Genomic DNA, 18,358 nt, shown 5'->3' with positions numbered 1-18,358 from the left:
TTGCACCATAAAATAAAACATAAATTAGTCAAAAAAAAAAAAAAAAAGACCTGTTCATAGCAACAGAAGCTAACACATAGCACTAACCGAATTAAAACGTCAAAAAATGGACATAGAATTCAGACATGAAAATTGTTTTAATATTAATTTTATGAGTATATTTACATTGAGAGTCAAATCTATATGCAATGACATTAGAGCAGTTATTATGAAAAATCAACTTCTTTGATTTTCTGCCATGTTATAACATCTTTATATGCCATTCAAGCATGTTTGAGTGATCTCCTCCACACACTATTCAAACCCTCCTTACGGTCAGCAGCAGGGACGTGCACAGATTTTTTTTTTTCTCCCGTGAAGTCAACAGACATGTAAAAAGTTGGGTTGAACACTCAATAAAAAAAAGAATGTCACTGTCACTTCTTTCCCCTTTCTCCTGCCTCCAGGGCCGACCAAGCCTTTAGAGGGCCCCCCTCGACACTTCAGTGCCACATATTCATATTTGACAAAATTAAGACAAAATCTCAACCAGAGGCTCACAACAGGTTTACAACAGCAATAGCCACAAGTATAATAGATTTCTGGTGCATTTTAATCTGTTCCAGTTGACTACAGTGGGTTTACATTTATTACTTCTTTATGTCATAAAATGCAACATTGGAGTAGCCAAAATGGTACACTTAAGTTAGGGTACACTTACTTCAAAATCATAATACTCCCGAAGTACAAACTAGTGATCCAAGTGATCCTATGAAATTAATCAGATTTACCGTTATAATCACCTGTAAAAAATAATGTCTGTTATGCTTAAATTAAGCATTCACAGTACATTCAGGAGTCGTTCACAGGTCGTTCTTTCGTCCAGCAGAGGTTTCTGCCATACTCAGTGTTGTTAATCTGACACAGAAATAAACACATCTAAAACACATCATTTTAGAGGGATATTTGGATGAGTATAAACATCCAAGCACCATTTAGTTTCCAAAAAAAACAACTTTCCAATCATTATTTTCAATATAAATGTATAGGCCCTAAGTAGCTGTTTAGTCTGTGTATAGGCTGGGTGGGCCCTGCCAGCTTCTTGCTTGCTCATGTCTAGCTGTTGCAGGTTCACACTCCACATGTGTCTTAACCTCAACAGCACATAGCACCAAATCAAACACTGTAGGAGCAGTTTAGTGTCCATAAAGATGTTCTACACAATCTAAGCCTTTAGCCATATATTTGTACAATCCGCCTCTTATTCACGATGTTATGAGCAGAACAGCTGATGCAGTAATAGCCTATATCTGTAAATTTAATAGCGTGAGTGTACTGCGTTAATCTGCATTTCTCAGAAAAGCTCGGTTGAATTCTCATAAAAGCAACATAACACTTAAGTCTAGGTGTGTGGGCAAAAGTTTTAGACTGGACTGTAACTGTTCTCTGGAGTGTTTGTCCACAGCTCAGTTTGAGGCTGCTGCTCACACAGTAGCTGCACTCAGTGCACTGGAGAGGGGGAGTCGAGCACAGGGAGGGAGCGGGGGCTCCATAGAGAAACAAGGGGTCAGTCTTTCTAAAATGGACGTTAATCACAAATATGGCATAAAAATAGGCCAATTATAGTCTAATAAACATTTGCATTTACATTTTTCAACACCCCAGCTTACATGTTCCTTTTTTGCTCTGTCTCTCGTTAAAAAAAAAAAAATTCTTGTTGGTCTCTTAGGTCATACACCTTTCGCACAAAGCTTTGCTGCTAAACCTCAGCAGGCACACACCTAAATATTTTTGCTTACTTTAACACCTGTGGATACATTTATTTTAAGTGATATGGAAATGTGCCCTTTTTTCTTGGTTGAGCACCTGCCCCTCAAAACACCTTTATACATCCCTAGTTAGCCACATATGTCACCCATGCCCCGCACAGCAGCTTTCCATAAATGTATACAAAAGAGGGATACAAAACAATACACTACAACTTCACAAACCTGATGCTATGTGCAGTAGTTTCATTAGCGGGCTGCAGGAGGAGTTACCACAAGGAGCTAAATAAACATTTCAATATGTTGTTTTGGGCAAATATGGCATATATAAATGATCAAAGGTAACATGGTGATGTGTTAGCAATTAACACCCCATAGATACGATTGATTTTATTATAAAAAGGTTGGTACCACTTTATGTATCTACAGAATGAAAAAAATACTTAATTATTAATGAACAAACTGTTAAAAATGATTCTTAGTAACTTCTTAATTAAGGGGGTGAGAGTTAGGAGTTAGAATATTAATTTATTAAGAAGGATTCAGGCTTAGCAACTACTTAATATTCTACCCCTAACTCCGAACCCTAACCATTTAAGTAGTTACTAAGCCTGAATCCTTCTTAATAAACTATGTGTTCATTATGAATTAAGTGGACCTATTATGCTAAATCAACTTTCAGAGTTTTTAACCATTAATTCACTGGAAGTTGTATTTTGAATGATTCGCGCATGTTTTTTGTTTCGAAAATAAGCAGTTAAAGATTGCTCATTTTGCTGATCAGCTCCAATTTTCACTGTCATTGGTACATGCCCACTGCGCTGTACTTCGTTTTCCAATTTTATTTTCTTAATCACTGATACACGTAGGATTCAGCAGCTTCACGTAACCATTTTAGTACAAATGGAAAAAAAAAACTGTACTTGCTAGCATGATCCGCAACAGACGTACCGACAACTTCACTGGTCTTTATTATGTTGATGTTTACGGCGATGTCAGCTCCCAATGGGCACCACAGTTTTGTAATGCAGAAGTCAGCGGATTTGTTTCTTCTAGTTTTAATGTAAAAGTTGTTTTACATTAATATCAATGTCCAAATTATAACATAATGATCCAGGTGTAGTTATTATAAAGTATTACCAGAAGGTCTTTTTGTATGTGCTTTAGTATAGTCCAGATTCAACTACACTTATTCGTTATATTGGCGACCACTTACAATCAGTTGATTAGTTGTTGCAGCCCTAGGATAAAGTGCAGATGAGGTTTTAAAATGGGCTGTTGACATTATTTTGAAATACTTGCATCATGGATTCATTGTGTGGTGTTGATATTGTCTGTGTTCTCTTTGCTGTCCTGGCTCCACTCCTCATCCTCCTCATCCAGTCTGAGGCCTTTCTGAGCGGCCATTTTACGGTGAGCCTGGCACTCCACCTCTGCCCTGTAAAACACGGCCGGTTACTATTGATGTTAAATGTATATTAATTTTATGTTTTGGTATGTGGGAAAATGTAGTTACTAAAACACATATGTAATCATTGTAAAGCGTTTGCATGAAAAAGTAATATGTATACTCACATTTTTGAAAGTAAATGATGCAAAAAATGTTATTATATACAATAAAATCATACTTTGATATTGTTTTATGTGTCATCCAAACAAGAATGCCTTTATCATTGCAATGCTTTACGTCAGGTGTGTCCAAACCTTTTTCATCAGGGTCATGTTTCAAAAACCAGACAAAGCAGAGGGTCGATAGAGGGTCATATACAGGTGGTCAATACAGTGTACATTCACATCAGGTTCCCTGAGCCACCAGAAAGTTATTCATGCTTAGATGCTCAATAGAACACGCTAAATATTTGACACTGGCTTTATCAAGAGAGAGTTTCAAGAAAAGTAGCTGTGGCTTAACGTAATATGGACCAGTTCACCGGCAGCCTGCAAGCCATGTGAATGTGTCTGAGGACCGGGCCATAGTTTGGACATGACCTCTTTACATTGTTTGTTACATTGTAGTTTTTAGGTTAAGCAAACACACCAGGTGGCAAGTCAGTTCTGTAGCCACAGCTCTCCTGAGGCCAACATGATGAAAACATGGGTGTCACAGGCCTTCTCCCACATTTTGTGTATAGATCTGTTTGCCTGATTGGTGGTGGTTAGAGAGGTGTCTTGCACAAGGACACAATCACAGACTGCACCGGTCAAACTTTGGGACATGGAGCATTAAAACATGAAAATACTAGTTAACATGTCATAAAATATTTCCTCATTAGATGTTACATATGTACAATAGGTTAATATGTGCTCTATGTAACTTTTCTGGTGGTGTGGGGGGGGTCTTCTACCTGCTACATGGGGACCTTACTGTTTGTCTAGAACAGGGGCGTCAAACTCATTTTCACCGAGGGCCATATCAGCAAAATGGCCACCATCAAGGGCCAGATGTATCTGTGCGGCAGTGTAAATGTCACTAAATGTAACCGAATATTGACGTAGACTGTACTGACCCCGCCTCATAACACAAAAAACATACAGGTTTTTCTCCTCAAAGCACGAACTTGTATTCACCTTCAACTTTCTTCCTTCAAACTTCCTTCCATGCCAACAATTTTCCTCTTCATGAACATTTTGTGATGATTATTTGCAAATACTTCTCAGTTCCACTTGCTGGGAAAATCTCATTAGTTTATTGTCAGGGCACACATTAAAGCAGTATAGACTTATTTTAAAATGACAGTCATGCCTTTTAATTTATCTTCTCGCGGGCCACATAAAATGACGTGGCGGGCCGCATTTGGCCCCCGGGCCTTGAGTTTGACACATGTGGCTTAGAATGTTCCACACTATGGTATTAAACTTCACCAATCAGGCAAACCCATTTTCCACACTAGCAATGTGGCAAAAGTGTCATAAAGGCACAATCACTTAATGCACTGGTCAGGATTTGGGACTCTATTAAAGGTCCTCTAATACACAAAATTGGCAAGCTTTTAGCCTTGTTATATTATATAACAAGCAACATTCTCAACATATCCAAAGTTGTGTTTTGTTTCATACACACATTTTTTAAATAATCCTTTATTATTAGTCTGTCGACATCTCCAAAGCTCAAAATGCTCTGTTCCAACTTGTGATGTCATGTAGTGGTAGTTTTTATGTTAGTAGCTCCTTTTAATTTTTGATTAGTAGAGAATGAAAATTCCAGGGTTGAAATTATCCAAATGATTCTAGTGAAGGTGTATTAAGTTTAAAAACACAGTGGAGCACTTCCTATATCACCACACGACATCACAAGGTGGAGTGTTTCCTGTTTGAGAGAAGAACTCAGTCTAAATGAGCAGAATTTGAGTGTGAATAAAAACAAAAAACAACTCTGGGTATGATTTTGATCAGAACAACATAACAGATCAGAAAATAGCATAATATAAGCCCTTTGAAGTGCCTATGATAGGTGATAGGTTCAACTACCCATTTTACTAAAACAGTTGGGATCATTATATTTAATATTTTACAAACACCTTTATTTTGTTGAGACAATGTTTAAAATATCGGAACCAATTTGTTCCTTGTGTAAATGATGCCTAAATTTTGGATATAATTCTCCCTACTGTGACGTCATCAATATAGGACTTTCTGTCATTTTCAACATATTTTTCAAATTTACTTCGCAAATTGCTTCTTGATTGGTGTAAAACTATCATCAGAACCTGTCATACGCACTTTAAACAGACCGTAACATAACATCATTAGTCAGGATCATACTTTTGGAGGAACAGAGCGCACTCCTTGTGGCCGTAGATCTGTGCGACGCGCGCGGGCGTGTCTCCGCAGCGGTCCGGTTTGTCCATCGGAGCGTGGTGCACGTGAAGCAGACGCAGGACGCCCAAACGACCCGACTCAGCAGCGAAATGAGCCGCGGTCCAACCCACCTCCGTCTGAAGAGGGGCCCGAGCCCCGTGAGCCAGCAGGAGCTGCACCAACTCTGTGTGGCCTGGAGGGGGCGTGAGAGAGAGACCCAACATGTTGACCCCTCTTGTGTTTGATTTTCAAGGACAGGAGGGATGAACACTGCTAGAACTGTACACAGAATTCATGACATGCCGAGCCTCTATCTTTTCTATTAACTATTTTCATTTTTGTTGAACCACAGTCCTACTTGTTTGGAGAAAAGTTACATAGTGCCTCTTTAAAACTGAATTTTTAAGCCATGTTAACTGGTCAAATTTGTGTCTCTGTCTCAGATCTGTCTCACAATAAGAAAGCGTGTTTTCATGGCATTTTCATTAACAACAATTAAAAAAACTCCTGTAACTAATTTGCCAGATGGATATGTTTAATACCATAGCGAATATTCTACACGAAATAATAACATATCAGGGTAACAAACCCCCACTAGAAAAGTTACATAGTGCACCTTTAAAAATGAATGTTTTTTGTTTTGTTTTTTTCAACACGAAGCCGCGCACGTGACCAGCCCTCGCGCACTTTGCTCCGGGCCGCCCCTGTCCTAAATCCGTCCAAAGCTCACGTACCGCCGGCTGCGGCCCAATGCAGCGGGGTCTTGTAGCTCCAGTCAATGTCCCTCTGGTTCGGATCGCATTTGTTGTGTCTTAAAATCTCCTCCGCAGCGTTGAGGTCCCCCGCTGCCGCCGCCTGGTGCAGCTCGGACATGGCGACGTCACAGCGGCCGTGCGTCTCCAGGCAACGGCCAAACACTCGAAGGAGAGAGGGTGACACTGAAGAGCAGTCTGTGGACAGTTGACAGGGGGCAATATGAAGAGAGGAGCAGAACAACAGTAGAATATCATAGTTATAGTTAAAGTCAGTCTAGCGATGTAACTAAGCCTGCATGTAGGCTACTGAAAATAGTATTCTGAATATTCATTTTCAGTATCTGAACTGTATTCCGGTACAGTTACTTTTTCACTTGTTGGTATTGGGAATAGTCCAACCATCCATTTACTTCCTCTTATCGGTGCCTGGTCATGGGGGCAGCAGTCTAAGCAGGGACTCCCAGACTTCCCTCACCCCAGACACATCCTCCAGTTCCTCCGGTGGGACCCCAAGGCGTTCCCACACCAGCCGAAAGACATAGTCCCTCCAGTGTGTTCTGGGTCTCCCCAGGGGCCTCCTTCTGGTGGGACATGCCCAGAACTGCACACCTCCCTAGGGAGGCATCCAGGAGGCATCCTGAACAGATGCCCGAGTCACCTCAGCTGGCTCCTCTTGACGTGTAGAAGCAGCGGCTCTACTCCGAGCTCCTCCAGTGTAACTGAGTGGAGGAAGCTCATTTCAGCCACTTGTATCTGTGATCTTGTCCTTTCGGTCATTACCCAGAGCTCATGACCATAGGTGAGGGTAGGAACATAGATTGACCAATAAATCAAGAGCTTTGCTTTTCTTTCTTCTTCTTCACTACAACAGACCATTACAGCAACTGCATCACTGCAGACGCTGCACCTGTCAATCTCACACTCCATCCTCCCTCATGAACAAGACCCCGAGATACTTGAACTCCTCCACTTGAGACAAGGACATTCGGAATAGTTACTTTTCTAAAATCAAAGAATAAGATACATTTTAATGCAGGTATTCAGTATTCTGTAATTAAATACATTTTCAAAGTATTCTTCTCATCACTGGTTATAGTTTACCTCAGCTCAGGAGGAGGGATGATGACACTGATATCCAGCCCTTAAACTGACAGTGATGATGGCTCTTCTGTCAGTCTGTGGGTAGAATACAAAGAGTGCAAAAGTATACAGTACTTTAGAATTAAAGAAATTGTATTAACTGTAGGCCTACATTTTTAACTTAAATGCAAAAAAATATATGTTACAATATCCTATCAAGTATTTTTTTTTATTGTTTTATTTAAACTTAATATTTTTAGTAGATTATGATTTATTGCTCCAACTTTGAACCCAACAATCTAGGCCCGTTTCATCGGTCATTGTGAAGCATTCTAGCCAAAGACCACTTATTGTGGTCGTTGGCTAGAATGCTTGACAATATGGCATTACATATATTCATCTCCATGGAGGCAAGCAGGTGACGCCACCAGGCCAAGTTACTGGTCAGATCTGTGAAGAGGAAACCCCACTCACGTTTTTCTTTTTAAAGAAAATGGCAATAAAAACAGATGCTATAATACCATACTCTGCATGTTTCCATTTGGGATGTTCCAAAGTGACACCTCACTAGAAATTATTATGGATTATTATAGAAGGACAAGGAAAAAGGTTAACTATGGTGGTGAGAGTAGTATACTCACACATGTCTGAATCAAAAATGTCGTCTTATGGGCTTATGCTTCTCAGACTTTGAAAAGTTTAAAAGTTTAGGCATTTTAGTATCTTAAAATAAAAATAAAAAAGATTTGCCATTCAGCAGAGGTTTATTTATTCATATAATGGCATGGTTAATAATACACACAGAACATGATAATATATCTAATGCATCTTTAAAATATGCATCTTTAATAATGCTTGGAGCATAAATTTGACAAATAAATGTAACAAAGGACAATTATGTGAGGTGTAATTGGCAGCAAGCTACTTTTGTGATGTTTAACATAAATCATACAGTATCCTGAACAGCAAACTTTTTTTGTTTTTTTGTTTTACATTAATCAAATTCAGTACAGTGTAGTCTCTTCTCCTGGCGTCGTGGGAGTTTTCAACCATCTTGTAAAAGTCCCCAGGTCTGAAATAAATTAGAAATGTGGTTCAAGTAACTATTTCAGCCCCAAACAGTGACAGAAATAACAAATACAACACATACAGAAATATACAGTATAGACCACAAATAATTTAATGAACAGACTTCCAACAGTAACATTTCCATTAATTTGCCCCACAGACTTTCAAATGTATGATGTCATGGTGGTGGTTAATGAGCCTTGATGGGGTAGCAACATAAATCTAATCATTTGATTTTAAAATCTGAGGAAAAAAATAAAGTGTAATATACTTCTAGAGCCTCATTCACACCTGTTCACGATTTTAAAGTGCATCAAGTTCCTTCAGAATCTAAAAGATCTAAAAAATTGCAAAAGTCAAAAAGTACACTGTCTAAACCAGACTTGGAGGAACTTATCCATGTATTTGTCTCCAGTAGGTTAGACAACTATAACGTCCTGCTCACTGGCCTCTCCAAACGAGCCTTAAGACAGAACAGTACATCCAGAACACTGCTGCTCGGGTCCTGACTAGAACCAGGAAGTACTTCACACATGTGTCCTGTGCTCAGGTCTCTGGCTCCTGTGGCTCAGAGAATAGACTTTAAAGCAGCTCTGCTTGTAACAAGTCTCTCTATGGACTAGCACCAAAGAACATCTCCCACATGTTAGAGCCACATGAACCATCTCACACTCTGAGGACCATCAGGAGGCCAGTCCCTGAGGTCCTCAGAGTCAGAACTAAACATGGGGAATCATGTTTAGTGATTCGCCATGTTTACTATTGGGGAATGCATTGAATGCTGTCAATGCGAAAGCTAATTATTAAATGGTGGAAATCTCCCCTAAAATTATATAGGCCCCTGCCCTCCATCTGAAATGATGACATAAAATTTCACCACATGAATACAACCAGCATTCAATTAAAGAAAAAGACAAAGTTTAGATTTTTTTTTCCCTACCTTGACCTTATTACATCTCTTAAGTAACAAGCAACTGGAAGTCCTGGCAGCTTCCTACAAAACAACAAAATAAAATAAACAAACACAAACAAGTTTTATCAATACACTTTTACAAAAATGCTTTTACCTGCTCCACTGACTTTTGGGGTTTGATAAGCCGATTTTATCCAGTACTTCTCCATCAGCTTATTCACATCTGTCCCTCCTTCCATCTCGATCTGCACTGCATACTGAGGTATCGCTATGTCTGAGTTTTCTGTCACGGTCATAATCTTCACTTTTAGCAGTTTGTCCAGAATCGTATTGTAAAAACTGTCATATACTTTGTCATCCCATGTTCCTTGTGATTGGTCAAATCCATATAGCATGCACAAAAATGCCTGGGGAGGTTCATCAAGTAGATTTTGTGGCAAGATTCTTGTATCTTTAATCATTACATCATCGGTTTCGTTTCCATAATCGACAAAGACTACATTGAACTTTTCATCATTTTTCTCATTGACCAATGCTCTGCACCATTGGTTGTCATCTGAAAACAGAGACAAACATGAATCTCCCTTATTCAAAGTTGTGGGGACCGGTTGGGATAGTCCTGCTTCTTGCGCCATTTTTTCAATAGGCTGATCGGCCCAAGTGGCGAACTGGCACCAAAAAAAATGCGGGTCATCTATACAGGTAGCATAGACTAGCTCAGTTTTGTTCAGGGTGACACTGGGATTCTTATAGGTCATTTTCTTGGTAAGATTTGACTTAGCTTGCTCATTTTTAGCTGGTTCAGTTAAAACATTGTCCACATTGCTATTCGCTTTCCAATACTTTTGCATCACCTCCTTAACTGACTTGGTTCCGCATTGTATGTCAACAACAAATTGGGGCAGTTTGTTATTTTGGTTTATACATTTGCGAATTGGGGTCACTTTAAGAAGCTTGTCAGTTAAGAAATTGTCCAAATAATTATAAGATGCATCATCCCAGTCTCCTCTAGAGTACTCAAACCCACCCAAGCTGCAAAGAAATGCTCGGGGAGGGATTTTAAGCAAACTTTGAGAAATCGGACGCACATTAGCGATCATAACATCACCTTCGTTTCCATAATCAATAAACAAAACAGAAAACTTGTCTTCAGTTTTGCTTAGAATTTGAGCACGATACCAGCAACAGTCAGTGAAAAGCGCTATACAAGTGTCACCGGGGATGAGTCTATTCCCGAAATTCCAATCTCGTCTTGGCATTGTTGCTTCGTCTTTAGCCATTTTTTTAATTTCGTCCAGCTGTATGCGGTCACAAAACTGGCACCAAAAGTAACCTGGTCCCGATATAGATAATGCATATGCACTCACTGTTGTATTTTTTTCAAGTTCAGGGGTCCTGAGTGTATTCCGAAGTACGGGAATCTGAGTAGGACTTTGAGGCATATTTCCTACTTCCTCCCCACTTTGCTTGTAGAATTTTTTTTTAAGTTTCTCTAAAGAACTAGCGTCAAGTTCAATGGAATACTGTGGGATTTTAACATCTTCATTGAACTCCACGGATACTATCGTTAGCTCAAAAACCTTGTCTGCCATTGCTTTGTGAAACAGATGGTTAAGCTTGTCGTCCCACACTGCATTCTTATCAAAATGTTCCATGTGACACAAAAACGCTTGAGGTTGAATTATCCTTAAACTTGGAGGTATAGGTCTTGTGTCTTTAATACAGAGTTCTTCTTCATAGCCATAGTCGACGAGAGCTACTTTTACTCTGCCCGGTTGTCTTTCGATAACTTGTGCTCTGTTCCATTGGTTCCCATCAGACGACAAAGAAAGGCATGGACTTCCTGGAGATAAAGCATCAGAGAATAACAACTCTTCCTCCAAACCACCTTTTGGAATAAGTTTAATGAGTTCAATCAGCTTTTCTGAATCGCTATACTGACACCAAAAGCGCGCAGGTCCAGAACTGGAAGTCACAATCGCTTCTACTTTTTTATTTACTAGACTATTTGGCTCACTGTAGAAATGAGTCAAATAATCCTGAGATGGCTCGTAGATCTTTTTTGATGTGCTTTTAGGTACAATTCCATGTTTTTTTAATAGATTATGCAAGTCAGCGTCATCTATGTGGACCATGTACTGTGGCATTTTGACGTCCAAATTTTGGCCCATGTCTAGCACCGTTACGTTTAACGGCTTATCTTTGAGAAGAATGTAGAAGTCGTCGTAAAGCGCATCATCCCACAGCTCTTCCGTTCCGTGAATTCCATACAACGTGCACAAAAAGGCTTGAGGCGCCATCTCAAGCAAACTGGGAGATATTGGCCGTACATCTTTGTAATCAATATCCTCTTCGTTTCCGTAGTCGATAAACACGACTAAAAATGCGTCTCTTTTTTTTTCTACAACTTGTGCCCGATACCACTGATTGTCACTTTTGTACAAAGCCAAGCATGGGGTTCCAACAAGTTGCAGATGCGCAAAAAAAGGATCTTGAGGGGCTTGTCCTTCAATTTGAGCAATCCTAGTGACTTTGTCCAAATCATCAGCGTTGCTGTATTGACACCAAAAGTAATCCGGACGTGAAATTGAGGAGGCATACAACACTTCGGTCTTATTAAATGATATAACTGGCTTTTTATAAGTTAGACTTTTATCCAAGGTTGCAATTTCATCGTGTGTCGATTTGGTCTTTTCTTGATTAGCGGTTTGCATGTCGCTCGTAAGTTCAATGTTGGCATCCATTTTCTCAGCTGTAAAGTTACTGAGCAGATTTTGAGATGGTGACGTTGGCTTATTGATAATATTAAACTGTTCACTTTGCATTATTGGTGACTTTTGTCTGCCATTTTGTTTTGTCCCGTCACCATTGGGTACATCCATTGTCTCTTCCTGCTTGTCAGTAGCATCTGCTTTAGCAAAATTCATGATTTTTTCTCTCACTTGCGCGTTCAGACTTTTCAAACCATCAAATAATTCAACCATAAGCTTCCCATTTGGTCCTTTTCCCAATACAGACATTGTTAAACTTTGGCCAACAACTTTTTTAGCAAACCAAGCATCGACTTCCTGAGGGATCTCTTCTGGGATGTTGAACAACTGAAGCGCAACAGCCAAAACTGGAGTAGTTCTTGTGGCACTTGCTTCACATGTAAATGGTTGAATCTCTGATCTGTTTACAGTAAGCGTTTCGCCAAAATCAACAAAATGCACTTTTAAATTTGGAGATATTTCTACTACTTGTCCTCTTTGCCACTTCGAATCACTGTATCTCGCAATGCAGAGGTCATTGACTGCAAACGAGTACTCAGAATACACAGAATTGGCCACTAGTCTTTCAATATCACTCTGTACTTGGTGGAACAGTTGTGAATCTCGATCAAGTTGGCAGTAGAAGTTATGAACCGTCTCAGAATAGCTTATGGTTATTTTTTCTTTTGAATTCACATCAATTTTGTGATCTGAATGGTTGAACTCTACATGTCTTGCCGCAAGTTTTTCAGCTATAATTTGAGATGCACTTTCAGATTGTGTTTGCAGATCAACCAGGTTTAGCAACATCCCTTCTTCATCGGACACAACAGCTTTTATGACGCAATTTAGCCCGCCATCTTGAGCCAAACTTGAATTTACAAACTTGCGGAATTCTTCATTTGCATAGTTAATATCTGTGGGTGGAACATTGATCAAGGAGCATTGGAAAGCTTGTGCATCTAGTCTAAGAAAAGTTGGGTCTATTGGACGCAGTTCTCGCAACGGGACCTTTCTAGTTTGACCAAAATCTATAAGTCGTACTTCAACATCTGGAGATTGTTGGTTTGTGATGATTTTGGCCCTGTACCACATGTTGTCGTCAGGATTTCGAGTCACGCAAACCGATTCGACGAGCGGTTTTGGGTGAACAGATGCGTAATGGGCTTGCAAATCTTTCATTAGAATATCAAGCTTTTTGTCGCATCGAGAAAGCTGACACCAAAACTTGTCGAGGCTGTCAATGCAGGAGATTCTGACCCCAACGCTAGCTCCAGCTGCTAGAAAATCGCAAAGTGGCATCTCCATAGGACTGAATGACGAGTTGTAGCTAGTTGGCAAATAGCTTGGGCTTGTGACGTCACGAGTAGTACTGCTTAGAAACTGCTTGCATGGGATATTTGGTCTTGTGTCACTTTTTATTTCTTCTACCTTCTTTTCCAAAAAATAATCATTTATGCAAGATGCACTGGGGGTGTAGAGACTAACACTGTACTGATCTTCTGGCAAAATATGACAATCAAATCTAGCTATGATGTTTTGGTTCAATATTAATGACTTTAAATAATCAATTTCTTTCTGCTCCCATTGCTTATTGTTCTTTACTCCTTCCATTTTGCAATTATACGTTGCAACAGGCATCCTCAAAAATTTCCAATCTAGTTTTTTAACATTTGTAGCCTGGACTAGTTCAGTTTTACCCTCATCCACGAAAAAGACCTCAACAGTTGCAACCCTGGAAGTTATTTGTTGCTTTAGAACAGCACGTTGCCATTTTCCAGCTATTCCCAAAGCGGCACATGGCATTCCAATAGTTTGAGGTTGGGATTCGTCGAGGCTAGCTTTGAGTTCTTTGTCCATTTGTTCGGACAGGTTCTTAACTGCCTTAGAGTATATAGTAAGTTCACAAAATATGTTTCCTGGATCAATCACTTCTGTAACTCTTATAGATTCTAACGTATTTGTCATGAGTTCGGGGTAAAAGTATTGGTTGTCGTTTCCAAGCTGGTTGCTAACAGTCAGGTTTTGCTTTTCTGTGATCATCTCAACTGCATTTTCTTTCGGCAAATTCAGACATTTTAACACCAAGTTTTTAAATTCTCCACTTGGAATCTTTTTGGCAACCCCTTCCTTGCACAAATGCTTTGAAATTATCGGTAGGTCCAGCAAAATCGTCCTATCTGGCATTAACGCATGTTGGACCAATCCTCGGAATTCTTTGCCTGGTAGAGATTTAAGAAAGTTAGTCGCTCTTTCTGGCCAGTTATTTTCAATGGAGAGGATGTTCGCTATTATGCAGCATTCGATTTCAGGTGGGAGAATGAAGCACTCATGTTTACCCCATGCTAACTTGTCACTAAGTGTGCTGTGCGGCTGTCCGTGATCAATTAGAAAGACATTATAGTTCTCCTCTTGCATGGACACAATTCTAGCCCTGTGCCATTTCTCGTCGATGTTTGCCAAGCACAAATCTCCGGTTTTGCCTTCCGGTCCGTAGAACTTTCTGTTGGGAGTCTGGATGTCCTCTCGCATCTGATCATAGACATGTTTGATTTCGTTGTTTAAATTGACCCATAACTCCACTAGGCCACAGTTCTGGTTCAGGTTCACTCTGGTGATGACCACAGAGACTTCAGAGCCTGGAGTCGGAACACCGGGAACGGAGCACATTTCAGCAATGGGATCCAAGAAGTCCTAAAAAGAAAAGTAAGACAATTTCTTACAAATGCTTTATTCTGGCTTTGTAGGATAAAATGTAGGGCTGCAGTGACTTCATCAAAATAATTGAGACTAGCTGACTATTAAAATATATATATTTTGATCTAACAATAACATTTGATATTGTGACATCATATTGTCAAATAACATTGTAGCATTTTACAATAATATCATGGGCTGTCAAAATATATAGAATAATTGCTTAAATGCATTGTTTTGTTGCAGCAACAGCTATAAAAAAAAAAAAAAAAACAGAGGGAACTACACTGACCATGATGCTTTGCTCCATTTCACTGCAGACAGTATGAAGAAGTAACTTTTCTATCTTAAAGCTTCACCAAAGGCTTGTCATGTTTTTTTAAAAGGAAAAAGTGGTATTTCTTCAATTCTGTTAGCATCTCCACGATATTGCAATAAATATTGTACCATGAAATTAATATCGTGACAATATCGTACTGTCAGATTTGCATATTGTTACATCCCAATAAACTGGTGTATAGACACTCCATAACGTATAAGAAAGGACCTTCTATAACAAAGGGAGCAGCATTATTAAATCCAAAATGGCAAAAAACTAAATTTCACACATTTTCATCATTAATATACTTTATACAAGTCTAGCAGCCGACTACTAAAACAATCATCTGATACTAATGACATGGAATTTTAATGTAGGGATTAATCTGGTAAATTGCAACTAATAGATAAAGAAATATTATTATTAAAGGTGCACTATGGGACTTGTTGGGTGCAGGGTCTGCCACCTGCTTCTCTCCATACAGATGTTATTGATAAGCAGTTCCACTTTCAATTCAGAGTTATCTCCATAGAGACAAACAGGTGACACGAGTTACAGGCCAGATCTGTGGAAAGGCCACCTATCTCACAGTATGAATCATCCTGTTTGTCAAGGTATTTGTCTGCAATTGAATAAGTCCAAAATAAGTTTTAATACCATATTATGTGACATTCTCCATAGAGACAAGCCCTCCAGCTCAAAAGTTACACAGTGCACCTTTAATACAGTTGTGATCACTGTTATCACTGTTACACAGGCATCTTCTAACGGGGGACGCTTCGTGACTAGTAAAAACACTGTATCCGTTTTTCCTAGTCACGTGACAAATGCACCATATTGTAACTGGTAAATGTAAACAAACGTAAACCCTAAACCCCAAAGGAAATGTACAAAGGAACATCTGCATTTTGGCTTAATTGCAGTGAGTTCTGCACAAACCTTTCGCATGGCATCAGTGGCACAGCTGCATTTCATAGGGACTTTTAGCTTCTAGTGCGTGGATAACTGACAGTCTCTCTGCCTGTTTTAAGTCCATAAAACGCAATGGAGAACACGTTGCACACAGTATGTCAGAGACAGACCCGAATCTCCCCTAAAGTTCTATGCGCCCTGGCCTGAGTTTGGAAACATGTGCAACATGGGACCGTGAACATCTTTATCATCCTATTTGTCTTTACACACCAATATCTGCATATTCACTTAAAATTTAGCACTATATCTGATGGATCCAAATTGAAAGGACATTTGTTTGGAGAATTTAACACGTGGTCATCCAATCCTGCCCTTTACCTTTTTCAACAAGTGCGCATCTCAGTTTCCCTGTGAAGCACTTCTGGCTGCTTCGTCTGGTGATGAACACGTGGTTATTTCATTGTTCATTTATTTTAATATGTTTTCAACACGCACAAACTTAAAGAGCACAGAGGGTACAAACAAAACGCCTCCTGCGTCAAGAGACTGTTGTCTGGTACCAGCTGTCCAATCGGGTTTTACGCACTCCGTTACGCACGGGAGTCCGTTTTGGAGACGCCCACTCGCTCTGTCCCACGAGAGAACGAGAGGTGAAAATTCAAAATACCCACAGGAGGATTAAAGACACGGGTTTGCTCATCTACAGAACTAACATGTCAAGAACCAGCTGCTTTCAAACTTCTCTTTTTTTATGACCTATTTTAAAAACTCAATTCAGAGTATTTTACAGGATCAGTGTACACGATTCCAACTGTTTTATATGTTTAATCTGCAAATGTTTCACTGTCTCATGTTCTGTTTCACACTTTCACACTATGATGAGTGAGTGTTAGATTAATGTGTGCGTGTTTGTGAGTTCTGTGCTGTTATCCTGCCTCTTGGCCAGGGCATCATAATGAGAAGCTGTTCTCAGTTTACCTGGTAACATATGGAATAATAAATAAATAAATAAATATAGATACTGACACGACGTTTTTATGCAGCAGATTAGATGAACAATGCACAACAAGACACAAAGACAGACCTGTCATAGACGAGTCCCTTATGTCCTGCTAAAGTGTATAAAACACAGCACGTGCACACGGACCAAACCAAACCGCGTCAATCATCAAACAGCGGGATGTGGAAAAGGAGAAACTGCAACATCAGTGGAGACTCTGGACACTTCTGTGCGTTTTTTTGTTAGGCGACATATAGGCTACTGATGTTGGCATAGCTCTTCAACATCAATAGTAGCCTCGTAGTAGTAAACAGTACAGATTAGTTGCACGAATCACCGCCTGTGCTCGACTGGGACGCATAGTTTAACTGTGTTATGAATAAATGTACAGGACACGGCTCTGTCTTTTGTAGATTAATCTGTAAGAACAAAATATGTACAGGTCAGGAAAGCACGGCTCAACACGGCTCAGCACGGCTCAGCACAGAGCAGCACTCTCGCGCCCGACTCTCATCACCTGGCACGTGCTTACGGGGCCAGTGCACTGCTCAACCGTCACCACAAGAGGGCGCTGCGCAATTCAAATACAAGTAATAACAAGTGGAATCAAATACCATATACCATATAATACCGTCACTCTAGCGCCTGCTTAAACCGCTGTGTGAACTCTTTCTGACATTTGACAAACCGATTAATGAAAAAATAAATACATTAAATAATTATAATGACAGACTAGATGACTATTAAAATAAAAACTGCAGCACTGATAACAAGGAACTTTAATTTAAGACTGCACTTTTATTAGTACGTTTCAGTCCCTCTGACCTCCCTCAGGTCTGAGGTCAGATCCTTCCACTCTCCTTATATAAGGTAAGGGACTTTAGAGTGATCAACCAGTCACAACAGGGGAAAAAATATATTCACATTTAGACCCCAGTGTAACTGCAATTTTGTCCATAATTCACTTTGCTCTTTATTATTAACACATTAAAGCAAAATAAGTGGCACCTCAAAGAGTTCACAGCTCAGAGGAAGGGCAAACAAATCTGCACTCTTCATTACAACACCTTCAAGTAATCAAATATGAATAAGTAAAATGGTTCAAATATTTCACAATTATTACTGTAATATATTCATTAACCAGAAAAAAAATGTATTTGTTCATTTACAGTAATTTCTTTGATTGGAGAAGAATGTTAGGGTCACCGAAATATCAAGGGTAAAACAGATACAGAAAAAAGTTGTTAAAATACAGTAAGGATCAGAATTCTGCTGTTTTCGTAGCCATACAAGGTACAATTTATTTATTAAATAAATAAAA

At 39.5% G+C, this 18,358-nt stretch overlaps 2 protein-coding genes across 2 annotated transcripts; both read right to left on the bottom strand.

Moving 5' to 3' along the window:
• Positions 1 to 2,778: 2,778 nt before the first annotated feature.
• LOC117390780 (ankyrin repeat domain-containing protein 66) lies at positions 2,779 to 6,428 on the bottom strand. Its single transcript, XM_033988578.2, has 3 exons — positions 6,278 to 6,428; positions 5,508 to 5,736; positions 2,779 to 3,183 (listed from the first exon to the last, which is right to left on the bottom strand). Exons 1-3 carry the CDS (start codon positions 6,414 to 6,416, stop codon positions 3,057 to 3,059), a joined length of 495 nt encoding a protein of 164 aa, XP_033844469.1. The 5' UTR covers positions 6,417 to 6,428; the 3' UTR covers positions 2,779 to 3,056.
• Positions 6,429 to 8,126: 1,698 nt separating this feature from the next.
• On the bottom strand, positions 8,127 to 16,592 carry LOC117390837 (tudor domain-containing 6). The gene is made up of 4 exons (XM_055231181.1): positions 16,416 to 16,592; positions 9,514 to 14,803; positions 9,387 to 9,440; positions 8,127 to 8,450 (listed from the first exon to the last, which is right to left on the bottom strand). Exons 2-3 carry the CDS (start codon positions 14,777 to 14,779, stop codon positions 9,406 to 9,408), a joined length of 5,301 nt encoding a protein of 1,766 aa, XP_055087156.1. The 5' UTR covers positions 14,780 to 14,803; positions 16,416 to 16,592; the 3' UTR covers positions 8,127 to 8,450; positions 9,387 to 9,405.
• Between the last annotated feature and the right edge of the window lie 1,766 nt (positions 16,593 to 18,358).

Source organism: Periophthalmus magnuspinnatus, chromosome 22 (assembly GCF_009829125.3).
Source record: "Periophthalmus magnuspinnatus isolate fPerMag1 chromosome 22, fPerMag1.2.pri, whole genome shotgun sequence".
NCBI classification, from domain to species: Eukaryota; Metazoa; Chordata; class Actinopteri; order Gobiiformes; family Gobiidae; genus Periophthalmus; species Periophthalmus magnuspinnatus.
This window is presented reverse-complemented; position numbering and strand designations above follow the sequence as displayed.

Bases quoted from the DNA above. Each gene is read 5' to 3' on its own strand.
- LOC117390780 (XM_033988578.2), bottom strand. From the start codon at position 6,416: ATGTCCGAGCTGCACCAGGCGGCGGCAGCGGGGGACCTCAACGCTGCG. The intron at 5,737-6,277 runs GTACGTGAGCTT...CGCCCCCTCCAG, and splicing joins GCATTGGGCCGCAGCCGGCG to GCCACACAGAGTTGGTGCAG. The intron at 3,184-5,507 runs GTATGATCCTGA...CGTGTTTTACAG, and splicing joins TGCGCTCTGTTCCTCCAAAA to GGCAGAGGTGGAGTGCCAGG.
- LOC117390837 (XM_055231181.1), bottom strand. From the start codon at position 14,779: ATGTGCTCCGTTCCCGGTGTTCCGACTCCAGGCTCTGAAGTCTCTGTG. The intron at 9,441-9,513 runs GTAAAAGCATTT...GTTGTTTTGTAG, and splicing joins CCCAAAAGTCAGTGGAGCAG to GAAGCTGCCAGGACTTCCAG.